At 37.8% G+C, this 24,471-nt stretch overlaps 2 protein-coding genes across 13 annotated transcripts; both read right to left on the bottom strand.

Moving 5' to 3' along the window:
• Positions 1–258: 258 nt before the first annotated feature.
• On the bottom strand, positions 259–15,401 carry LOC117920419 (OVARIAN TUMOR DOMAIN-containing deubiquitinating enzyme 12). Of its 11 annotated transcripts, none has more exons than XR_004652241.1 (13): positions 15,046–15,182; positions 13,629–13,761; positions 13,146–13,523; positions 12,853–13,025; positions 12,684–12,757; positions 11,973–12,027; positions 3,459–3,533; positions 3,269–3,342; positions 3,118–3,166; positions 1,977–2,061; positions 918–983; positions 583–780; positions 259–475 (listed from the first exon to the last, which is right to left on the bottom strand). XR_004652241.1 is itself a non-coding variant. In XM_034837928.1 (13 exons), exons 3-12 carry the CDS (start codon positions 13,456–13,458, stop codon positions 719–721), a joined length of 1,026 nt encoding a protein of 341 aa, XP_034693819.1. In that variant the 5' UTR covers positions 13,459–13,523; positions 13,629–13,761; positions 15,046–15,182; the 3' UTR covers positions 259–574; positions 699–718. The 11 variants fall into 11 exon arrangements, 9 of the variants coding, with proteins under 9 accessions (XP_034693819.1, XP_034693820.1, XP_034693822.1 ...); XR_004652242.1 differs by having other exon boundaries at positions 618–780; XM_034837928.1 differs by having other exon boundaries at positions 259–574; positions 699–780.
• Positions 15,402–16,770: 1,369 nt separating this feature from the next.
• Positions 16,771–24,342, bottom strand: LOC117920789 (serine/threonine-protein kinase PCRK1-like). 2 transcript variants are annotated; one of them, XM_034838423.1, is made up of 6 exons: positions 24,227–24,342; positions 23,959–24,045; positions 22,784–23,195; positions 21,316–21,576; positions 21,098–21,220; positions 16,771–17,728 (listed from the first exon to the last, which is right to left on the bottom strand). In XM_034838423.1, exons 1-6 carry the CDS (start codon positions 24,229–24,231, stop codon positions 17,213–17,215), a joined length of 1,404 nt encoding a protein of 467 aa, XP_034694314.1. In that variant the 5' UTR covers positions 24,232–24,342; the 3' UTR covers positions 16,771–17,212. The 2 variants fall into 2 exon arrangements, with proteins under 2 accessions (XP_034694314.1, XP_034694315.1); XM_034838424.1 differs by having other exon boundaries at positions 23,959–24,115; positions 24,227–24,341.
• Between the last annotated feature and the right edge of the window lie 129 nt (positions 24,343–24,471).

Below are 24,471 nucleotides of genomic sequence, written 5' to 3'. Positions count from 1 at the left end.
AAGTACATTAATTAATTAATTAATTTTTTTATTTATTAAAATAAAGATTCTGAACAGGAAGGAGAAAGGAGTACCCAATTCAGCCAAAAACTATCATGTTTTTATATTAAATTTTCAACTTTTTTTTAATATATACTAAAAAAATATTAGAAACCATCATTAGCTCCACAGCCTAATACTTTACTTTTTTACATATTTCATTTAGCAAAAAGAAGAGGTCAACATCCGTAGCTCACTTTTTTGTTAAATGATGATAAATTTTCCGTAATGAAGAGGCTGTCGTGAGAATCTTTGGAGCTCTCGACATCAACTTTTATTGAAAAATTACAACCAAAATCACCAATAACACTAAGCAAGGGCTTGGAAAGTTTCCGAAGTAATTTCTAGTTTAAATAAACATAGCATGTGTTAAGACTTCGGTAGTGACTTCATAGTAGCCTTTTGACCCTTAACAGATCTCACAGTGCTCACCATGCTGTTGTTAGATTGGCATGAACAGTCACAGGGTATCAGGAAACATCAAGAACATCAAAGAAAATTCAAAATATTTACAGTGTATATGATCTGGAAGACGCTGCATACCAAGATAAATAAACATAAGAAAGCAAATATCGCACCAAAAAGACTCCATGTACAATTGAAGCCGAAGTGAAGCAGCATGAGAAGCAGAAGCAGCAACAAATGGATAAGGTGCTTACTTTATATCAGTTTGTCATTCCTAATGCTTATTTCCAAAAATCCACCACTTTTTTTTCTTCTTAGACTCATATGACAATGATTCTGAATGAATACAAGAAAACAACACAACATGCAGTGTTTGTTAGTTCTTAAAAAGTGCTGGGTTACCCTGATAAATAATACTAAACTCGTAACCATCCCAAATTATATTTGTCAACACAAACTCTGCAATAAGTTACCTTCTCTACCTTCTTGAGGATAGATCGAGTTGTAGTGAACCTCTGCCCAAAAGCTCAAATATATAACTGCAAAGGGTGTACAAACTCTATTTAAGCCTATCCAATAATGATATAAAAATTTACAAAATTCATCAAGATGTTACCTCTACGGTTTGTTAAAGAGAATTTTGTTTTATTAAGATTTACAAAGTGATAATGTAAGTCTCTTCTTTCTAAGTAGTATCAGTTCTACTATAGTGAAATTAACTGAAGGTGGAAAAAGTCTCTCAGCAGTTGTACCAGAGACCAGGGATTGGAATCCCACCCCTAAGAGGATTGATGACCATTTTTAACAGAAAATCTGAAATCAAATAATCGTAGAGAGCTTGTTCCCCAGACACAGATAGGTCAAGAAATTCAATTTTTCGTAGTGATCCCATGGATATTTTAATTAGCTAGGCATGCTTCCTAAGATTCGCTTTCCAAAAGTATATTGTAACCGCGTATGGGAAAGCACAACACCCTACAAGGCTACAACAGACAGGAACCAACCAACATGAATCAATTCAGTTGTTCAATCTAGATAACCACAGAATAAATTCTTTATTTCCTAACAGGCATTTTTTTTTTTGATAGGTTAAATTGAATTAAATTGAAAAGCAAAAGAAAGGCAACACTAAGTACACAGGAAGTATACAAGTGAGCACCAAGCAGAAACAAGAAAACCCTCCCCTTATAGGCAGCCTGACCAATCAATGAAATCAATCATACACAAGGAATCAACCCTTAGACCTCCTTTTGTTCCAATTTAAAAAATTACACAAAAAAGAGAACTAGAACTCTTGATTTGAAAGCTCAACATTTTCGAAAGTCCTTCTATTTCTCTCTTTCCAAACAGTCCAAAATAGGCAAAGAGGATCGACATTCCATGCTTTCTTATTTCCTAACAGGCATTAGAACAACTATTCAGCTAATACTATAAACATTAACATTAATTTTTTGTTTTGTGTTGGTTTAAGTCAACATAAAATTAAATCAGTATTATGCTCACAACAGACATTGTAAACTATAAAATCTTACCTCGGTTTGACTTCGGAGCTTTAGGAAGAATCTCAATGTTACTGCTGTCCTTATATGAAGTAAAAATTATTATTTTGACACCATACTGCAAGAAAATATTTACACACATCAGTTCTGGACTAAATTGGGCTTTGTTAATTATTCTCCATATTTATCTGAGTTAAAAGTTGAGGAAAATGTCTGCATACATGCATGCTGAAAGAATAGGGTGTATGTGCGTGTTTGTGTAGAGAGAGAACAATTTTGTACTTAACAAAGATGATATGCAAGGTAATAGTTTTCAGAAGACAGTTTCTATAATCTTTCAATTATCCATACTTCATTAATTTCAAAATAACAATGTACTTAACAATTAACAAAAACAATATTTAAATAATAGCTTTAAGAAAGTCTCTGTAATCTTTCAACTATTCACACTTCATTGATTTCAAAATTAATAAATCTATGATTTAAAAATCAAATGCACTTGGTCAACTTTGTAATAAGACTAAGCTGTGCCTTGAACTAGGCTGCATCAGAGACATCAATTCAGTAAATCCTCACTGCAATGTTGAAAGGGTAGAAACCAATAATATAGAAAGTATCTGATAGATGCAGAGCAAAATTATGGACAGAAAGCATTAAAGATTCCCCCTGGGCATGGGCTAAGGTGATAAAGAGGCAAGGAGGAATTAGGGTCTCTTGATATAACAAAAAATAGAGCATCATCCTTAAAAATCCAGCTTCTTTGAAAAGAAATGAACCCTTCCCAATTCATAAATTGTCATCTAATGTCGAACAAGAAAATACATTATTTTTGACAAAAATCTATGATACTTCGTTCTCATGATGGTAAATAACACTATCAACTTGTTCCTTTACTAAATCTATGATAGTTAACACCTTTTATATTACCATGTCAGCAAATAATGTCATCAATTTGTTCGTTTATCATACAAGCAGTTAATCAGGAACTGTCTTAAATCTGTGTCTATTAGACATAAAAAAAAGAAGCTCATCAGCAGCTTTGTTGCAACAAGGAATACAATGAACACGATGAACAACATTCTAACTTCCAGCTTTTTCTCACTACCAACAGGGGAAAAAAGGGAATGTAGTTTAAAGGAAAAAACATGAAGCTAGGTTATTAAAAAATCCATACTGAATCTGCAGCTGCTTGTAAAGTGACATGATCACCCCATTCACCGCTCCTAGATTCATCCAAAATAGATCGTTTATGAACAAGGCCATTCTTAGCCAAAATCATCAATAACAGAAACAATAAAAAGAAGGCAAGAATTCAAATAATATGCCTGGACATCTTCTTTAAATAGTCATCATATGCCATGGGAACATATCCTTCATATATGTCTGGGTGGGACTTCAGCTGATAACAACAAAGCATAGTAATGAAACAAAAATCAGTACAACAATAATTTGCAGCAAATTCTTAACAAATTATATCTATTCAAGGTAAAGAATGGTTAATTTACAAGAATCCACCTGATTTACAACTTGCCGTCTCACAAATTTGTGGTGCTCAGGAGTACGATAGAATTGATCTGATAAAGCACGGAACTGGAGAAAAAGAAAAGATCTAATGAGTATTACAAAGGCAAAGGACATAGGTTTTATAAGTGCTTCACAGTTTAAGAGTTCAGATTAAAAATCCTTTTCAAGTCTGATGCTGCCTCAAGTCACTATCCTCAAACCTCTCCTCAAGGTAGAGCTTAGTCTATATAATGACAGCAAATGTGTATTTTTTTTTTTGTTTTTTTTTAATGGATAAACACAGTAGAGAGTATATTAATTAGAAAAAGGAAGCTTGGAAAGCAACCCAAGGCATATAGGAAGTATACAATAAGTGCCAAAAGGCAAAAAAATGCAAAACAGGAGGAAAAACAAAAACCTCACCCGTCCTCACCTAGAGCCCAACCAATCAAAAAAGTTGATTAAAAATAAAGGGCAAACATCTATATACAACTTTGTCCAAGACCATAAACTACATACAAAAGAATACTTCAATCTATGAACTGAAAACTCTTCATTGTCAAACGTTATCCTATTTCTTTCTTTCCACATTGCCCATAAAAGACATAAAGGAGCCAGTTTCCAAGTTTTTTTGCTCTTCTTGCCCACAAAGGACCCACACCAACCAAGGAAAGTCTCCCTTACCGAACAAGGGAGAACCCAAGTCACCCCAAAGAGAGCGAATAATAACTCCCACAAAACTCTAATCCTCGTGCAGTGAATTAAGGTTTGATTAGTAGACTTCTCTTCGGCCAGACAAAAGAAACATCTATTGGCAAGGGACTGACCCTTCCTTTTGAGTTGATCCAAAGTTAAAACTTTCCCCCAAGAGGCTTCCCAAAGCAAAAAAAACCCACTCTTGGAGGAACAAAAGGGCTCCAAATTATTTTTCTTGGAAACCGGACTGTACTTCTTGGTTCCTCAACACTATAAAGAGACTTAACTGTGAAAAACCCATTTTGTCTTTTTCCAAATCACCCTATCCTCCAAATCTGGACTAACTCTAATTCCTTGTATTGTCAAGAGCAACCGCTCTACCAAGACTACCTCCCAATCATTGAAAGCCCTAAAAAAAGGAGAACTCCAAACCCCCCCCCCCCCCCTCCTTCCCTCCCTCAAACGAAGTCTCCCACACCTCCGCCACCCACTCCTCTTTAGAAACCATCAAAGCAAACAAAGAGGGGAAAGAGTTGCACAAAGCCTTACCACCACACCAAGGGTCCAACCAAAATTTGATTCTACTTCCATTACCCACGGAAAACCCATTGTAGTCGCTCAACCAAGAACTTTCCTTTCTAATCTCCTTCCACAACCCCACACCAAAACCCTCTCTACCTTCCCGGGTATACCACCCCCCTTCTTCCACTCCATACTTCCTACTAATAACTTGATACCAAAGAGCCTCATTTTCTACCATAAAACGCCAACTCCATTTACCCAAAAAAGCTCTATTAAGAGTAGAGAGGCATTTTACCCCCAAACCCCCTTTACTTTTATCCGAGCAAACAACTGGCCATTTAACAAGATGAATCTTCCTCTCCAAAGCTCCTCCTCCCCCCCCCCCCAAAAGAAATCCCTTTGGATTTGCTCAAGTCTCAATCTAACCGATCTAAGCATACACAAAATTGACATATAGTAAATAGGCATGTTAGACAAAGTGCTTCGAATGAGAGTGAGTCTCCCTCCTTTAGAAATATATTGCCTCTTCCAAAGTGCTAATCTTCTTCGAAGCCTCTCCTCCACTCCATCGCACACCGCTACTGATTTATGAGGTGCACCTAGAGGCAACCCTAAATATACAGACGAGAGCTTCCCTACCTTACACCCAAGCTCAAGTGCCAGCACCTCCAGATTCTCCACCTTCCCCACTGGAATGATCTCACTTTTATCCAGATTAATCTTTAAACCAAAAATGACTTCAAACCACATCAACACCCAGCTTAAGTGAGCCAATTGGTCCTCAAAAGCATCATAGAAAATCAATGTGTCATCAGCGTACAACAGATGGGTGAGTTGAACTCCCTCACCACCCCTTCCTTTAAACCTACAGCCTGTCAAAAAGCCCCTACTAATTGCTCTCTTGATCAAACAGCTCAAGGCCTCCATACCTAATACAAAAAGATAAGGCAAAAAGGGATCCCCTTGTCTCAATCCCTTGGAGCTGTTAAAGAAGCCAGAATCTGTCTCCCCTCAACAAAAACATTTTGAGACGAGAATACCACCTTACCTACCACTTGCTTCAACCTATTAGCTAATAGTTTATACAACCCTCCCACCAAACTAATAAGTCCGTAATCTCTCAGGTCCTCAACATCTCTCTTTTTTGAGACCAACACCAAAAAGGTAGAGTTCAGGCTTCTTACAAATCTCCCATGCTCGTGAAAATCACGAAAAAAACCCATCACCTTCTCTTTCACCAAATCCCAACTAGACTGCCAAAAAGCTAAGGAGTAACCATCTAGCCCCATAGCTTTGTCATCGCTTAGGTCGAAAAGAGCTAATACAGCCTCTTTAACAGAGAAAGACTCCTCCGGCCTAGCTACCTCTTCCCCTTCTAATCTGTCAAAGACCAGCCCATCCAAACTTGGACTCTAGCCACTAGGGCCGACAACAGGTGCTGAAAAACACTAACCACAGCCCCTTGGATCTCCCTCTCCTTAACTATCCAAGAACCATTAATTTTTAACTTGGTCAGATTACTCCTTTTATTATTCGCCATCCTATGGAAAAAATCTGTATTCTTGTCACCTTCCTTCAACCACACTTTTAGATTTTTGCCTCCAAGAGATTTCCTCCATGAGAACCCATCTCTTAAATTCCTCCCTGGCCTCTTTTCTTGCCTTCCCATCTTCACTGATAAGGCTCTAGATCTCTCGTGAGTATCCCAAAAATTGACCTGTTGTAAAGTGAATCTCTTATTCACCTCCACTTTCCCAAAAGCCTCCTTGTTCTAGGTTTTCAAAATACCCTTAAGAGCCTTCAACTTTGTTGCCAAAATGAAACTGACAGAACCCTTGAAATTGAGCCCGTGCCACCAGTCTTTTAAAAGGTCCTTAAACCCCTCCTCCTTCAACCACATATTCTCAAAGCGAAAAGGCAAAGGACCACTCCTCACCCTTCCCATGTCTAATAGAATAGGATAATGATTAGACACTGGTTTGGAGAGAGTATTTTGCATCACCCCATTGAACTAACTTTCCTAGTCCTTAAACACCAAGAAACGATCCAATCTTGACATAGTTTGCCCATTAAGACCACCATTCCAAGTAAACGGACCCCCTGCAAAGGAAGGTCCCTTAGTACCAAATCATCAATCACCTATGAAAATCTTCTCATTGCAACTGCCAACTTCCCTCATTTGCTGCGCTCACTAAGGAACCTTGACACATTAAAATCCCCTCCAATGCACTAGGGGTCATCCCACAGTCTATGGATAGCCCCAACTCCTCCCAAAATGATTCTCTATATCTCTTCGAAATGGGACCATAAACCCCCGTAAAAACCCACACAAAACCATCCTCATAATTTCTTAAACGACAAAAGATTGAAAATTGTCCCACCTCCATGCCAGTCAACTCTTAACACTATTATCCCAAAAAACCACCAACCCTCCGGTTGTTCCTTCCCATTAACAGCACCCCTCTCCAGAAACCTCCCCACTACAAGATTACGCACCACTCCGAAGGACATCTCCTGAATCTTAGTCTCTTGAAGACAAACTAGGTCTACCTTCTGAGCCCTTATTAAAACTTTAATATCCTTCCTCTTATTGCTGTCATTCGCCCCTTTGACATTCCAAGACAACAACTTTAACTTCACTTACAACCTAACTCTCTACCCCCTCCTCCTTTGACCTCCCCGCTCTCTCAGTCCCCTCCTTTATAATTCATCGACCATTCTAGCTTCTTCAATTCTTGGTCGAACCTAGAGGTTGAACCGACACCCTTCCTTTTAGCATGTTCCTTTTTTTTTTTTTAATCTTCTGAAGCATACTTAAAAATTCCCCTTCAAATCCTTCTAGGAAGAAGCCCAAAAAATTGTTAAACTTCACCAAGCTGATCTCCAAAATCCCTTGCTTCTTGAGTCAGCCCTACATCCACCATTGTAACGGCAACTTTCCTCCTTCTTCCTTCTTCCAAAACCTTTTCCCCTCCCTCTGCCTTCTCCCACTCCCTTCCATTTGCCAGGACTATGGATAAAGGGTCTAGGGAGCTCTCATCTTCTACCGCTACCAGCCCACCCTGGCAAAAGGGCCCCCTCACCACCAAGGCCCGACCAAAAACAAAAGGAGTAGAAGAGAGAAATGGGGTCTCCGCACTATCGTGAGAAAGAGTGTCGTACCTGGAGGCCTCTTCCATCAACGCCTCGTTTGTAAACTTTGCCCTAGAACCTCCAAAGGAGACAACTCTATCTGGGAAAGCAAAGGAGCCACTGCGATCATTGGGTCCTCCTCAAAGATGTTGGAGATTGACTTTCTACCACCATCGGCTTCTATGAGGGTCTTCTCTTGAGCCATAGCTTCGAAGTCAACAGCGGGAAGCGTTGAGGCTTTAACAAGTCCCTCAAATCCCAATCCACTTTTATTGAGCCTAGTCCTCATCACCCAATCCTCTCCACGGCCCACTAGAAAGCTTTTTAAGGAAACGAGCTTTAAACCCACCGCCTTTTCACCCCCCCTCACCAAGGCTCAAGCCCAAAAACATATTAGGCCTCCACTGAGCCCAATCTCACTTTCCCTTTTCTTTCTCTATCCAGCCTACCACTACACCCATCTAGCGACTTCAAAATAATGTTGTCCTCTCCTATACTCAAATATCACATCAGAAACCCACTTTTCAGTCCTGTCCACAGACCCCAAAGCAAATAAAGCAACAACAACAGTAGTATCAACACCAACTCTTTCTTGTCTTCCCTCCTGCAATGACACGTTTTGTACTCCCCTCTGAATCTTAGCCAGCACCGCATAAGTCATCGCGTGACCTCACCTAACCTACTTCCAGCTAAACATATCTTACTCACCGACACCACCTGGACAAACTAGGAATGGGTTTCCTACCATAACTAAATGGAAAAACAGTTTGATCCTACCACTATCTTCAACGAATTGGGAAGCTCCTTGCCTTCCAACTTCACTAAAATCCTCGCCCACTATAACTCTGTGAAGAAAGTTGTATCCTCATCCACTGCCATAAAACCTCCACAACCATCACCAATTTTTTTGAACCCCTTTCTACTCCACATGTGAAGAGGAAGACCCACCACCCTCACCCAAGCCTCCTTAAAGTCAGTGCCTTGCCGGGAACACCCCACCTCCGGATTCCATCTTGTAAGTTGCAAAACATTCTCCTTAAGTATTCGTTTCTCTCTAGCCAAAACCCTTTCAGTTTCACTCGAAGACTCAAACTCAAACAGAAAAAGCCCTTTACCGATATAAGCCACTCTTAATCTCCCTTTTAACAACCAGAGGTGGCTTGCCCAACTCCTCACTGCAAATGCGTATATTCCCAAGCCTTTTTTCACTTTGTTACCTCATTTAGTATTTTACCTTGGTTATGGTTTACATAATTCCTTCCATAAAAGGAAACCTCTTGAGTTGGCATGGATGCTTTATGAGAAAGAAAGAAAGCCTGGATGACTATTCCCTTGTTCTTGTTTTGGACATTATGGAGAGAAAGAAATAAAAGGACGTTTAAAGATGTTGAACAATGGACCAACCTATCAAATCTTCTTTTATGGGGAATTTTTTGGAATTGATTAGGGTGTACATGGATGACCATTCAGTGACCATGAATGGTTTCGTTGATTGGTTGAGCTCAAAGTAAGGGAGGAACCATGTTTTTTGTGTTCTCTCTTTTCTTTTCTTGCCTGGTGGTGCCTATTGTACACACCATGTGTACTTTGGTGCACCCTTTTCATAGGCTCTTGTAATATAATATCTGTTTTGCCATTCCAAAAACATGGTTTATGCAACTCCTAATATATCCTATTCAGTTTGCTAAGGTATAGTTTACCTATTGTAATAATGTTTCTATCAATGGCAGTATCAATTTCAGGCATTCCAGCACACCTTCTACACCATGTAAGAAAGACATGAGTGCTTTACATCTTCAATATTTTCAGGCGTTCTGCTTAAAGTGGCTCCTAGGATCAAGAAATCACAGGGAGGATTTCTTTTTTCCAGAGAAAGGAAAGGAGAGAAACCATCTCATTGTCCAGGACCAGGTGTATAGGCCCAAGAGGTAAAGGGGTTAGTGTTTAAGAAGGATCTCTTGAGAAATAGAGCACTCATAAGGAAGTGGTTATGGAGGCATCCCAGGGAGAGTTATGCTTTGCTGCACAAGGTCTTCTTAACTATATATAACCACATTCCAGTGATTGGGTGCTAACATTGTTATCAGATGGTCACACTTTTTCCTACAGAAGGCTACTGCCCATATTTTCTTGAATTCTTTCATTTACTTGTTCAGAAGCTGATGGTCCACAAGTTTTGTTTTTGGGAAGATGCATGGTGGCATAATCAACCACTTTATATTCCATATCCAAATACTGTCAGTGAGTACAAAAGCCCCCTCCATCTCATCTTATTTCAGTTCCTTCCTTTTCCTCTTCATCTTGGAATTTCAATTTTCATTGCTACCTTTTTTATATGAAATTGAGGAGCTCACTCTTCTCTGTCCTCTTATATCCATGTGTGGCTATTAACTATGTTTATATGAGGGTTTGGTCCTTGACCTCCTCAGGATTGCATGTGATTAGTTGTTTCTTTTAGGACTTCCTTTGATTCTACCAACCTGATTCCCTTTTATTCCAACAAATTTCATTTGGAGATCTCTAATATAACATAAAGTGAAGGTTTTTGTGTGGCTTTTGGTTCATAAGAAGATCAATACCAGTAGTATGCTTCAGGCAAGAAAGTGTTACAAAGCCCTCAAGGACTAGAATAATCTGTTATGTGCAAAAGGAGAGGAAAATCTGTTGGTCAAACTTGTTAGAATTCATTTTCTCACCCAAAAGTGTGACAAAGATTTTTAATTATTTTCTTTAGGGTTTGGGTAACCTATTAAAGGTAGAGTTATATGCCATATTGCTAGCCTCACTCTGGTGGGAGAGGAATCCAAGAATCTTCAAGGATAGGTGGAGGATATTAGAGGCATTTTGGTGTTTATTTTTTCATTTCTTCTCTTTCTGATTTTCCCCCTAAAGCCTTGGCTGACATTCCTTTGAACCATTATTTTGCTAGAGTGGAAACATGCTTGCAGTTCAAATAGGTTGATTCAGAAGACACCCCCATCTGAATACCCCCTCCATTGGGTTCTGTTAAGTTGAATTTTGATGGGTCTTCTTTGAGTAATCCAAGGCAGTTAAAGATTGAAGGAGTGCACAAAAATCATTTTCTGTAATTGCGGAAGCTTTACCTAAGCCTGCTTAGGGCTTTGCCACTTCTTAGAAAGCCTGCTGCAGGTGTAAACAGGTTCTATATATTGTCACATCATGAGTACCTAATCATGTAGCCAATCATCTAGCCAAGCTGTTATTTTCTTAGATAGGGGATCTTTTACCTCCCAAGCTGTACACAGCACTACAGAAGTTTTTTGTACTGACACTGTGCTTCATTTTCTAAACCTCTTTCAGTCATGCATCTTGTTTTGCTTTTACTTTGGAGCATACTCTTCATTTTTTTTAATCATATTTCATTCATTATGGTAGGATTCTCATCTCTCTTTTTCATAGTAATTCAGTACAACAAAAATCCTGCTTCTAATCTGTAAAAAGAAAAAAAGGAGGAACAGGGAAAAAAAATCAAAGCTTGGATTCTTCTAAGAGAAACTGTAGAACAAACTATCAACAGCAACACTCAATGAACTTACGGGGTCATATTCCTAACCCCTCAACTGCTAGTAACCTAGATTACAGATTGGCCATTCATTGTAACTGATCCAACATTTAGAAAGAAAAAGAATAGGTAGGAAATATAAAATAACACTCTATGTCGAGTTACTTGACTTTTGTAGGCAATTATCTTTATATTGCATAACACAAAATGTACAAATCTCTCATTTCTTGGTCCACCTAACCCAGCATACAATTATTTGAAGTTTGAAAACCTGATCCCTAAGGTAGCATATCCAAAACTACATTAAAAGAATCTGGTTGATATTAAGAAACAGCCTCCTAGAGTGGTTTTAAAAATCCATAAGCGCCAAATTGAAGCCACCAAAGTACCAAAAAAGCAGGCTAAACACAGAGAAAAAGTTAATTTGGAACATCACATTAGAATTACCTAATCCCTAAATTATGATTTGGATTCTAGAACCAAGTTCAGCAATTGTTTTGATAGGCAAAATCTAGTGCAATAATATTTAAAAAGATGCCATAATTGCTCTTGCCAGATGAAAATGGCACAAGTCTGTAGATCCCTGTATTCTTTAATGTGTAAAATTTGACATCTGAATAGCCCAAACAATAAAGAAGGCTAGAACAACTAACCTGACAGTTACCATCTCCTTCAACCTTGAACTCAACCAAGCCAAAGTGCTGCAATCTAAATTGAAATAACCAGTATTAAGTTTAATACATGTTAAACCACGGATTTGATGAGAAGACATATTAGAAAGGGCAACCAAAACATTTCACCACTGCAAAATCAGCATCAAACTACAGCTAACATGTTAAAAAAAAATTATCCAGAACTAGGTAAAAATAGCACAATATCCCAAAATTAAAGAGTTCCGTGTTTTATCAAGAAGACTCAATAAACAAAGAAGTAATTTTCTATATCCCATGTTCATCCAATACCTGATGCACAATGAAACCATCCATAACATGCAAAATCTATCCAGCACAAGATAACAAATAGCACAATAACCCATAATTAAAGATCATACACCCAAGTCCACATTCCATCAAGAAGATTCAATAATCAGAGGGGTAATCATTTTATATTCCATATTCATTTAATACCTGATATGAAAAGCTTAAAAAAAGTAGGACATCAGTGTCCATCTGCCCAAATGGGGAAGGACAACCACTAAAAGAACCATAACAGATGCCTTATACTAGATAGACTACTCATTCAAGATGATAAAGATAGCTCCTATACAGTGGCAGAGCCACCCTATGCCCTTCCGCCCCCCCAACTTTTTCCCTGGCTCTGCCACTGCTCCTATACAATACTGAGAAAAAAGATAGACATAATACCTATCTAGAAGCCTCTGATGATCCGAAGTGGCTTCATCAACTGAAGGTATTTCTCCATTAATTCTAGGAACATGCTGCACAAAGACAATGAAAAACTCATTCAGGCCATAAAGGACCACACAGAAGCTTCCTGGACCCCAGTGGGTAATACATAAAAGCTTGCACTTACAGCAGCTGGAATGATTTGGTTCAATCTCTTGCCTACTTCACCATCAAGCGCAGACTCATCTGTTATCTCCAGAGAATAGGAATACTCTTCTCCATCACACGATCTTTCTTCTGGGCTGGAACAAGGACCAGAAGGAACAATATGATCTACTTCTTCTCGGTCATCCTCATGAGCTGTACGGTGTAGACCATTGATCAAAATAAGGATCACCTAGGAAACTAACCCTACCAAACCAATCAAGGGGAAAGAAAAAAGTGGAAAAAAAAAGTCAGCAGCATCAGTTTGCCTAATACCAGAACGATAATTTCCCGCCGGCAGAGGGAGCCAATCCTGAGGAAAAATGGGGGCTTGCATGTGCTCTTCTCCTGCACGTGAAGATTCAGATGCTTCTGTAATTGCTAATTGTGAAAATTCTTCTTGAAGGACATGTGCAATGCGCTCATCGTTCTCTACACTGCATTCTGTTTCATAATGATCTCTGAAATACTGTCCATAGATGTTAGTGTCATGTTCAGCAAGATTACAACAATACCCAGAATCTGGATCACCACCAAACAGACTAAGACCCCACTGTACAACATCCAGATCTTGGTCGTGTATAACCATCACTTTTTAAAGTTATGTCCAACAGGAAAGCTGTATATTCCCCAATGCACTGGAGCAACCCCTCCCTGCAATGGTAATTTCAATCAACAGGGCTCCCAATGAATAAGAAAAATCAAGCATCAAAATCTAGTTGGTCTACCCTCATTGAGATGAAAAGCATGACAATCTACCTTTTTCTCAGCAAAGCAGAGATTAAGATTCAAATTTCAACACTGCAAAACAAAGATTTAGTAATTGAACTTGCAAATGCTGGAGCTATTCACTTTTCTAGGGATTCTGCAAGATGAATTACTTGACCTTTACCTGAAATGAACACAAGTCTAAATGAGTTGCCCAGAAATCAACAGAACATATTTTGTGTGTATAGACATGCATATGTTTACACAAGTGTGTGAAGAAAAAGAAATTGCAGTGTTCAACATTAAAGGCAAAGCAGTTAAGAAAATACAGATCTGTGTCTGATATGATGTAAAGGATCCATATTTCATAATAGTGATGTTTTAGTGAGATTCACCAGGAATGATGTTGAGCTCCTGGTTTCATGTCAAAAAACCAATGCATTAATAAACCCCAAGTTTCAACAAAATATTTTACAAATTTCCTGGACCTTACTCAAAGGCATTTATCAAGCTATCAGTTATCATATCCTAGCCTCAGAAGGACATGTAAACTTGCTTGCCTTTGGCAAGGTACCGAATGACTAACATTTTTTAATGAAAAAATGAAATTTTTTGTTCACTTGTTGAAAGAAAAGTTTAAAACAAATAATTGAAATTCATCCAAAAATAATAATGAATTTAAATGCAATTGAAACAAAAAGCAGATTCAAATCCAATTTAAACATAGATCCCACATAAATAATTGAAATCCATATGATGAATTTAATGAAATTTAAACAAAAAGCTAGAAAGATTCGCGCACTCAAATCAAATTTAAATAAAATCCAAACAAAGTGAGGAAGTGAAACCCAATAAATTGTTTGTTGCTTAAGAAAATTGTGCTTCTCATGAGATCTATTAATACACCAAAAACTAACCATATAAGGAGTACCAGCGCATCTTATTCAACCACAGACACAATTCAGTACTTGCAAACATTCATGTTCCAAAGCTCACAGTTGAATTTAATATGCTAGTCATGCTTACCATACATGTCAAATATGAAGTTGATCTGAGATAAAAACCGTATACATCAAGATATAAATTATAATTTTATCTTAATTGAAACGATCGCCAATTCTATTCTTGATAGACAAAGAGAGGGTCATTCCAATCTTAACCATTAAAAAACCTCTCATCCACTCGTTCCAAATCCCAATAGTCGCAAATCCTCGGCTCAGAAAGAAAAGTTAATGATTCGTTTGGCGACCACGAAAAGGTGATTCGGAAAGGATAAAAAACTAAAGCATCCTTTCAACGAATTGTAATAGGCCTGCTCAACTGAGTTCCATGTGCCTTTTCCAATATTCGGCAATCAAAACACCTTAAAAAATAGATTCAAGATTCCGTTCTCTTTTTTCCATATATTTTCCTCACTTTTCTCGGAAGTCAGAAACCAAACAGAAAAATTATCAGATTCCGAACTCACCTTTGATTCAGTGCCAGCTAAAGAAGATAACGATGGCGAAACCAGGACCAAAAAATGGTGAATTAAACGTGTTTATATACAGTTGCACAGAGTTAATCATCGAACAAGTTATGTGAAGTGGTGTCGTGCAAGAAAGATGAGAACCTTTGGATTGTTTTAAGTGGATGGAAGGTGCCATTGGTTTAACGGCATTTCCTGAACGGTCCTGCTTAGGTTTTATTCGTGAGACGCGTCGATATAAACTTGTAAGTACTCGCTCTATTGGCCGTTGATAATGGCAATATCTGACGGCGGAGGTCTGCTCATATTCTTGAAAACCGGCGAGATTCGCTCGGAAGTGGAGACTAGCTGCCTGCGACTGAACCCCGTCACCAATTAAACACATTCTTCAAACAATAAATTGAAATAATAAATTTCTGTCTTAGACTATTAAAACCTTTTCATTTTATTTTATTTATTTATTATTATCATTATTAAGAGGACCACAACGTCGGTGAATTGTACGCTTGCAATTTAAAAGAACACGTGCACCCCACTTTATACCATAACTATTCAAATACTTAACTATCATTTTACGCTATATTAGAATATTAATTTGATTTGTTATTCACAAACCCTTCCAACTCATACGTTATTATTTTAAAGTTTAGAATAAATAATATTTATATGATTGAGTGTAAATTATTATATTTTATCAATTATTTTTATGATTTTGCTTATCCAAATTTTCCTTTAGGTAGAACATTTTCAACCTCAACCACTTAGTTTCATCCGACATTTTCTTTGAAATCTTCATCCTTTTCAAAGAATTCATGAATCAGGACGGAGTGCCGGGTGCACCCAACCTTTTTCCGTCCCTTTCGGGTGTTGCTCATTGCTTATTAGTCAAGACCTACCCTGGACCTCCCAAGGCGCTGCCTTGACGCCGCCCCTGACTGATCTCCCAATCAGACTTCTCGACCCAGAGAAAAATGGTTCCACTTTGATACAGATTTTATGAGACTAAAATTCAACAATGCAATTAGTTCAGATTCGTATTTGTATCAGATATTTGATTACGATTTCATGATCCATCTTATTCAGACCCTAGTGTAGCCATTAATTTTTAGGCCCCCAGCCCCACTTGTGCTTGAAAACATAGGTATATGATGACAAGCAGAGAGAGGCATGCTTTTCAGTCAAATCGTGAGGTTGGTTTGGCCCCAACCCACCATGTCCCATGCCTCGCTCTTGGCCGGCCTTGCGTCAAGTACGAGGTTAATCACAATAATTTTTTAATCAGACTTTTAAAGGGGGCCGGCAAAGGTGACAATATAGACCAGCAGATTCCTTTCGTGTGAACCATGATCACTTTCTTTTGTATCACTTTCTTTTGTAATATTTTTTAGCCTTTAGTTCTCAGCATAAGTCCAGATCTGCCACCGCACTGTATTTTTTAAATGTCCAGTCAAAAAGGGCTTTCTTCACTGTGGGGAAACTTTTGTGTACAGCATTACTTCAATATGTGGGCAGCTAATTCAACACATACCTTTCATATTGTGATACACATCAGCATTCACATTCCATAGTGTACAAATAAAAATCTGGTTGATGATTCTCGCCGCCATGGCTGTGTGGACCTTTCACATCTTCTTCAGTATCCTTTTCTTTTTCTTTTTGTCTTCTTTCTGCACATGGGATAGAATGCAGTATACAAAGAACATATAAAATTTTGCAGCAAATCTGTGTTCAGAGGAATTCTATATTTATTGAGTGGGATAAAAAAATTAGAGGAAAACTGTTCTAGTACAGCATGTATTCTTGAAATTATACAGAAATTTGACTGTGCGTCTTAAGCAAAGATCTAATGATAATTTCTATAGTATAGAAGCAAGCAGCTTCGTTAAATTTCAACATCAGCATCCTCCCAGATCTGTCAACTGCTCCAATTCTCTAAGTTCATAATCCTTCTATTACCTTTTGTCTCAGGATCTTCAAAAGTTAGCACACACGAAGTCACCGCCGCTTTTAACAAGGAGAGAAGCCTTCAGAAGAGAGATGATGTTATATAATACAGTATCCATTTTGAATCATACAGGGTTTCAAGAGAGTTGTTAACATCAAGTCAAGAATGATCCTTTGTATCTTACACAATCCGGCCAGGCGAATTTGCTCAAAGATATTACCATCAGCATGTTCTAACAAGCCTGGACGTCCACTTCCAAGTCAACCAGCCGCCTTCTCCAATTCTCAAATCCTTTATATTTCTCTTCTTTTTGAGTTCAGTGATCTGAGAAGTTTCAATTGATAACAAACGCTTTACCGGTGGTTGAGGACTTCCGGTTTCCCTTGGTGCATCCACAATTCGATTCACCATTTCCAACACTTCACTCATCTTTGGGCGTGATTTTGGGTTTCTTACCAAGCAGCGGTTGGCTACAATTGCCAGCCTTTGAACTGACTTGAGATGGTAATTTCCTTCAAGCCTTGGGTCCAATATGAGGTTGAATTTCTTTATGTCTGATAGAAATGGCTTTACCCATGACAAGAGTTTCTGCTCACTCTTCGGACGGTTTCTATCAAATGGTCGCCTGCCTGTGATGAGTTCATAAATGAAGACACCATAGCTCCACACATCACTCTTGGATGTGAGGCGACCTGTTTGGACGTACTCTGGAGCTGCGTATCCCATGGTTCCTACAACCTGATGCAATTCTAAGGTTACATGACGATAAACAAATAATAAAGACCTCTGTGATGTATGAGTTTCTGGACATTGGAAAAGAAACAGAATTGTTCTGCTATGTTTCACATATCATTTGAATTCATGACAATATCTAAAAATGTGTTGGATATCCCAAGATTCCTAACAACATTGAATCAATCCACTTTTGTTTCTGATGACACATGAAATTTAAAATATCATCATCTAAAATGGAGTCATTACAATGCAAAGAGCCATGCTATAAATAATGAAGATTGAACAAAAGACATGTCATGGGTCCTAAAGTGCTCATGTTTAAGTACATAAGGAAGACAAATTAACCCATTTTAATGCTACTAAAGGCATGATGAACTAGATTTCAAAACACAAAGGACTGATTGAATATCAAAACATCCTATTCCTCCATAATTCCTTGTTGAATTTGGCAATGACCAACCTAATTCAATTGAAGTGTAACTGAAAAGGGCTCCAAGCTCAGACAGTGAAAATCACAAATGGAACAATCGAAACCTCAACAAGAAACCTTTTTCTTCAATGAGAATATCATAATGCACATATTGATGGTTCCTTCTGACATTCACTAAGAGTATTAGGACAATCAGATCATTTTGAACCATCTGATGTCACCCTTGTGCTCATGAATGTGTACACACGTATATGTATAAAAGATTTCAAAAAGAGAAGTTCCAAATAGTTTCAAATCAAACAGTTTAAAAAAAATGAAGCCGGAAGGATATTGTCAATTTTGATGCATTAGCACATTATTGGGAGGGGGGAAAGAATGAAAGAAGAACAAAAGCAAAGAAGTGAAATTAGTGATCATAGATTCCTACCTAAAAGATCTCAAACACCAAAGGGGTTCTTTCTTTGGTTTTGATTCCAAAGAAAGGTAAAGCTTTGGACTTCAAAGACTTCAAACCTATTAGCTCCTTGCTAAATTCATGACTAATGGGCTTAAGAAAGTGGTTCGTAAAGTGGTTTTATGCATTTGTGGAGGGTAAACAGATTTTAGATGCAGTCCTCATAGTGAATGAGGCATTAGATTCAAGGCTAAAAAGCACCATTAGTGAGGTATATGCAAGCTGGATATTGAGAAGATGTGCGATCATATAAATTGGGATTTCTTGCTAGTGGTTTTTGGATAAAATGGGATTTGGTTAAAAGTGGGTGAGATGGTTCAAATGGTGTATTTCTACAGAGAAATGCTTTGTTATAATCAATAGGATCCTGTCCAGTTTTTTTTCCAAAGCTCCAAGGGTTTGAGGTAGTGAGATCCACCATTCCCTTACATATTCATCTTGGCAATGGAGATGTTTAGTAGGATTCTGAGGAGGACAAGGGAAAGGGGGGTTCATCTTGGGCTTCAATGTAGACGAAAGAGGAGGGAAGGGTATGAAAATGTCTCATTTTTTATTCACTGATAACAACATAATTTTTTGAGATGCTAATCAAGAGCGGTTGGAGTATCTAAGTTGGGCATTCATGTGGTTTGATATATCAGGCTCACAAATTAATACGGAGAAAAGTGAACTAATAACGGTAGGATAAGTAGCAAATGTAAAGGGTGGTCCTTGTTCAATGTTGGGCTACAAGGTTGGAATCCTACCCACTACATACTTAGGCCTTCCCTTGGGAGCTATTTACAAATTAGTAAGGGTATGGGATGTAGTTGAGGAGATATTTCAAAGATCACTTGCTTTGTAGAAGAGACAATATCTTTCAAAAGGAAGGAGACTAACTTTGATCAAGAGCACGTTGTCAATTCTTTCCATTTATTTTATGTCTCTCTTTGTCATTCCAAGAAGGGTAAGCTTAAGGTTGGAACAGATTCAAAGGAGTTTCCTTTGGGGAGAAGGGAGGCTCCAAAACAAAACCCCATTTGGTTAGTTGATCCATGATTCAATTGGACAAAAAGAATGGAAGTCTTGCCATCAGGAGTCTTCACACTCTAAATAAGACTCTCCATAGTTAGAAATTTGCTTCAGAAAGAGAATCCCTTTGGAAACATGTCATAGCTGGAAAATTTAGAGCTAATGAAGGGGCATGGTGTTTGAAGGTTGTGGCTTGTGAGGGATAACTATTGTTTTCGGAAGGGGGGCTATTGAAGGCTATTAGAAATGGGTGGGAGATTTTAGAAGTAGATCTCACATCATAGTGGGTAATGGAAGGAGGTAAAATTTTGGAAAGATAGTGCGAGGAAAGCTCTTTGAATGAATTCTTTCTGATGCTCCTTTATACTTGTTGATAAAGAAGCTTGGCTAATAGAGATTTGGGAGCAAGTTGGAGAAGGGATTAGTGGAATCCTTGTTTTCACAAACAACTGCATGATTGGGAATTGGAAGAAGTGGAGATCTTCTTCAGAAGATTGCAATCAGTCTCCAAGTAGTAGGAATGAGGAAGATAGATTGGGTTGGAAGGAAATTAAGTGTGGCAAATTCTTTGTTAAATCCTACCACTCTTCTTTAACGCAAGGAAGAAGTGAGCCTCTTCCTGCAAGTGTAGCGTGGAACCCTTAGGTTCCTATAAAGGCAAGCTTCTTTGCTTGGGAAGCTTTATAAGGAAGGATTTTAATACTTAACAAACTCGGTAGGAGGGGATGGATTTTGCCAAACAAATGCCACATGTGTAAAAGGGAAGAGGAGTCAAGTGATCATATGATCCTGCACTGCTCCAAAGCAAGAATTATGTGGTCACTAGTTTTTACCCTTTATGGAATGACTTGGGGTAATGCACTCTTCAATAAAAGGAAACCTACTAAGTTTGACATGGTTCTTTTGTAGGAAAGAAGCGGAAGAAAGCTTAGAGGGCCACTCCTTTATATATTTATGGATGTTATGGATGAAAAGCAATAGGAGGCTATTCAAAGACATTGAATAGTCGGATCAAGCAATCAAACCTTCCTTTATGTGTATCTTTTTGGATTGGGTTAAAGTGTACATGAATGACTATTCCCTGACCATGATAGGATTTATAAATTGGTGGAGCATAAAAATAGATACTGGGAGGTTTTTTTTTTGTTTTCTCTCTTCCTTTTTGCTTGCTCGATGGTATTTCTTGTATAAATTGTGTACTTGGTGCATTCTTTTTTAGGCACCTTTAATACATTCTCTTTTGCCTATTAAAAAAAAAAAAACTTAATAAAGTTTTAATATAGCCATCTAATATATTCTTTTTGCCTTCCCAGCAACAAATAAGTGAAACAATCCAAAGAAGTTCTATTCTGATAACCAGATAATTGGAACTGAAGTTAGTGCATCAGGATGCAAATACAGATCCTACTTCTAATGTGAGTTTGGTTATACATTTATGTATTCACTGAGTTAATTATATAATTTTGCATGAGCATACCGCTGTTGAGACATGGGTTAATCCTTCTGAGGGGCCCAGCCTGGCCAATCCAAAGTCTGACAGCTTTGCATTCCATTCCTCATCCAGTAAAATATTGGAGGATTTGAAATCCCTGAAAATGATCTATAAGATGCATAAGACTAGAATATCAATACTATGTAAGATTTGGATTGCAGGCCTGCAACAGATTTTAAACCAGACAATCTAAAGTAGGTCACCTGAAAATCCATTTCTTCGTGTAGATATGCTAAGCCCTGAGCAGCATCTTGGGCTATTTTCAGTCTCATGGCCCAGGAAAGGGGTGTCTGTGATCGACTTGATAAATGGCTCTCAACACTACCATTAGGCATATATTCATAAATCAGAAGCCGCTGAATTCCTCTTTCATCATCCTCGGCACAGTAGCCCACCAGTTTGACGAGGTTTGGATGCTCTACCACTCCAAGAACCTTCACTTCTGTTACCCATTCCTTGTGCCCCTGCCAAATAAAAAGGCAGGATAACAATTAAAGTTATATAAATATTAGGTGGAGGTAAATTCCTAGTTTATCAACCGCTAAAGAGCAACTTATTTTATAATATTAGTTGGACTAATACTCTTTATACTAAGCATAAAATCAAGTTTATCAGTGTTGAACTTAAATTTATTCTGTGACCAACAACAGAGGACAAAAATTGACAAAAAAGATCCACGATCCTGATAGTCACTGTAAACAGCACATTGGCTAAGTGAGTGCCTTCTATCACCATGTGGACATCTTAGGGAACAGTATGATTTGAAAAAATCTTATGTCCAAGTTATGAACAACTAGAAAGAATTTACCCTTTTCTGTATATAATGGAAAACAGTATGGACAAGACCAAGCTTTTGATTAAATCTCACATGGTTAATGAAAATGTCATGCTACAGAATTGTTGCCATCATTTCCCCTCTCTTTTGTGTTACTCTGTTCTTTCATTCCAGTTGGTCCTTCCTTCCTCTCATTAGAAGCTGTTAAATCCAAAACTACCCACACAGACGGAATATCTCATGTCAGGTCAAGCATCTAATTCTGCTAGATGCGAAACTGTTAGACTAAGTTCACCCTCTATCTTGACTCCTAACAAGGCTTTTTTGCATGGATAATCTTGTTGCCCCTGTTTTAAATGGACGCTTCAACACGAGTGTAGTACCATCAGAAATGCATCAAATAACAACACTACACGGATTCCTGGATGATGCTCTGAGACTCACAGTTTCTCTTTTTGCACCGTACTTGATCTATTTACCATAAATCTGCACCCAAACTTTAAAAGCAGTTTTGATAACAAGAATATGCCTTTCATAAGCAAGGAATGGAAGTAGACACAAACACATTCTACATAGTTTTAAAATTATATTTGCATCAGATCCTACCAATACGCATCCAAATGCCAAATCGGAGAATCCTAATAAATGAGTTATGGATGAAAAGAGCTTCCAAATATACACCTGCAATCAACACATGCGCCTAATCTCAAGTAACCTATGTTTCCCATAATAATAGTAATGCAGTAGATTGCCTCTTAATTTAGCTATTTCTACAAAAAAAACACAGAACAAGTTAAAACTTCTATAATATTATCAAGGACAAAAAAAAAACAATTTCAATTCAAATTCTATGATAAAGTAACCATAACAAGAAAAACATCATGAAGAAACCTTGCCTGCATCCCTCTTTTTCCAAGTTGTTTCACAGCAACATCAAGCTTACTTGGTGGATCATCGGAACCCTTGATCACGCCCTTATAGACACACCCAAACCCACCCTCTCCAATCATGGTGGAGCGGCTAAAATTCTTTGTGACACTCTTTAGCTCAGAGAATGTGAACACTCTCAAATTGCTGACTCTCTGAGACAGGCTAGGAAATGTTGGCCTCACCAAGGATTCTGTGCTAACATCTGAGACATTTTGAGAACTTAGTTCAGATGCAAATCTCTTCATCTCTTGCTCAGTTAAAGTGGAATTGTTGGACTGAACAGATGTCCACTTTGAGGTCTTTGGTTCCTCCTTCTTGTCACCATAGTAGAATGTGAAACACTTCATAGTCCCACAATCAAAAATGCCAATTCCCCCACTGCATATCCAAGGTTAGAAAGGAGAGAGCCTCAGAATCCCAAAGTCATTAAAAGAGAAAAACTTCCAAAACTATGGAAATCATTAGCTGCAAATATAGCATATAAGATAAAACTTCAAAAAATCCCAAAAAATGATAATAATAATAATAATAATTAAAAAAAAAAAAAAAACTGGCTATTTGCAGCCATTTAAAACTCCAACCCTACAAATAACCAATAGAAAAAATATGATTGTAAATTTGAACAAAACGAAAAATGCAAACTGAAAATTAAATTCTTAAAGGAATCTCCATTTTCCTTTCCAACCTTCAAGATATTACTATATAAGCTTCCAAACTTCCCCAATTTTAGGTAATTTAACACCCACAATGGTCAAACAAACCACCTCAAAAAAGAAGAAAATGAAGAAGAGCTTTGATAAATCAACAGCTAGAACACAGTTCTCATTTTCTTCTTCCTCCACAGAAAATCCACTACTTTTTAATAATCCAATTTCTAAATAATGGTCCCTGAAACCAACCTAAAAGTCAAGCAAAATGAATCTAATAAAAACAATTGTGTTGCTGACAATCATATACTTTGCTTCTTTAATTCCAATTTCTAAAACATCATTTATTGATAAACAGCATAACCAACACTCATCTATTCTCAATACCCAATTTCAGAAACTCAACTTCTAGTCATGCCCACAAACAGCACAAAACCAAAATTTGATTTTCCAGTATTCCCCCAACTTAAACTTGTTAAAGTAACAAAACTCACCTTAATCTCGTCAACCCAATTGCAGAAACTCTCCAAAACCCCAGCGTATGGGAAACCCCAAGATTGAGGACTTCTAACAAAAACCCACTGCACAGAAGACTTAAAGGCCTCAAAAGCTGCAGGAAGACTTGCCTTACAATGAAAAAAATAACAGTCCCTACACGGCAGCAAAGTCAGCATACCAGCCAAAATAAAATCAATAACAAAAAAAACCCCTTTCGACAAAAAAAATAAAAAAAATAAAATTAAGACGGGATTTAAATCTTACTCCATGTGTGAATGGGGCCTTTGAAAATGTGACCCAGTGGCTGCTGTAAGAGCGAATCACGGCCACTGGAAAAGTCTTCCCCGTAAAGGGTGATGGAAGTCAAGCCAGTCTTTGGTGGAATTTTGGACCGTTAAACAAGGCAGCCACCCTTTGGTTGGTCATTGGGTTATTCAAAGTTTTATTACGTGATGAATAGGGAAATAATAAATGCTTCGGATAAATCCATGCATCGATTTTTTTTTAAT

Source organism: Vitis riparia, chromosome 8, assembly GCF_004353265.1.
Source record: "Vitis riparia cultivar Riparia Gloire de Montpellier isolate 1030 chromosome 8, EGFV_Vit.rip_1.0, whole genome shotgun sequence".
Lineage (NCBI taxonomy): Eukaryota > Viridiplantae > Streptophyta > Magnoliopsida > Vitales > Vitaceae > Vitis > Vitis riparia.
The sequence above is the reverse complement of the archived record's forward strand: the minus strand, read 5'-3'. Positions and strand labels throughout refer to the sequence as shown.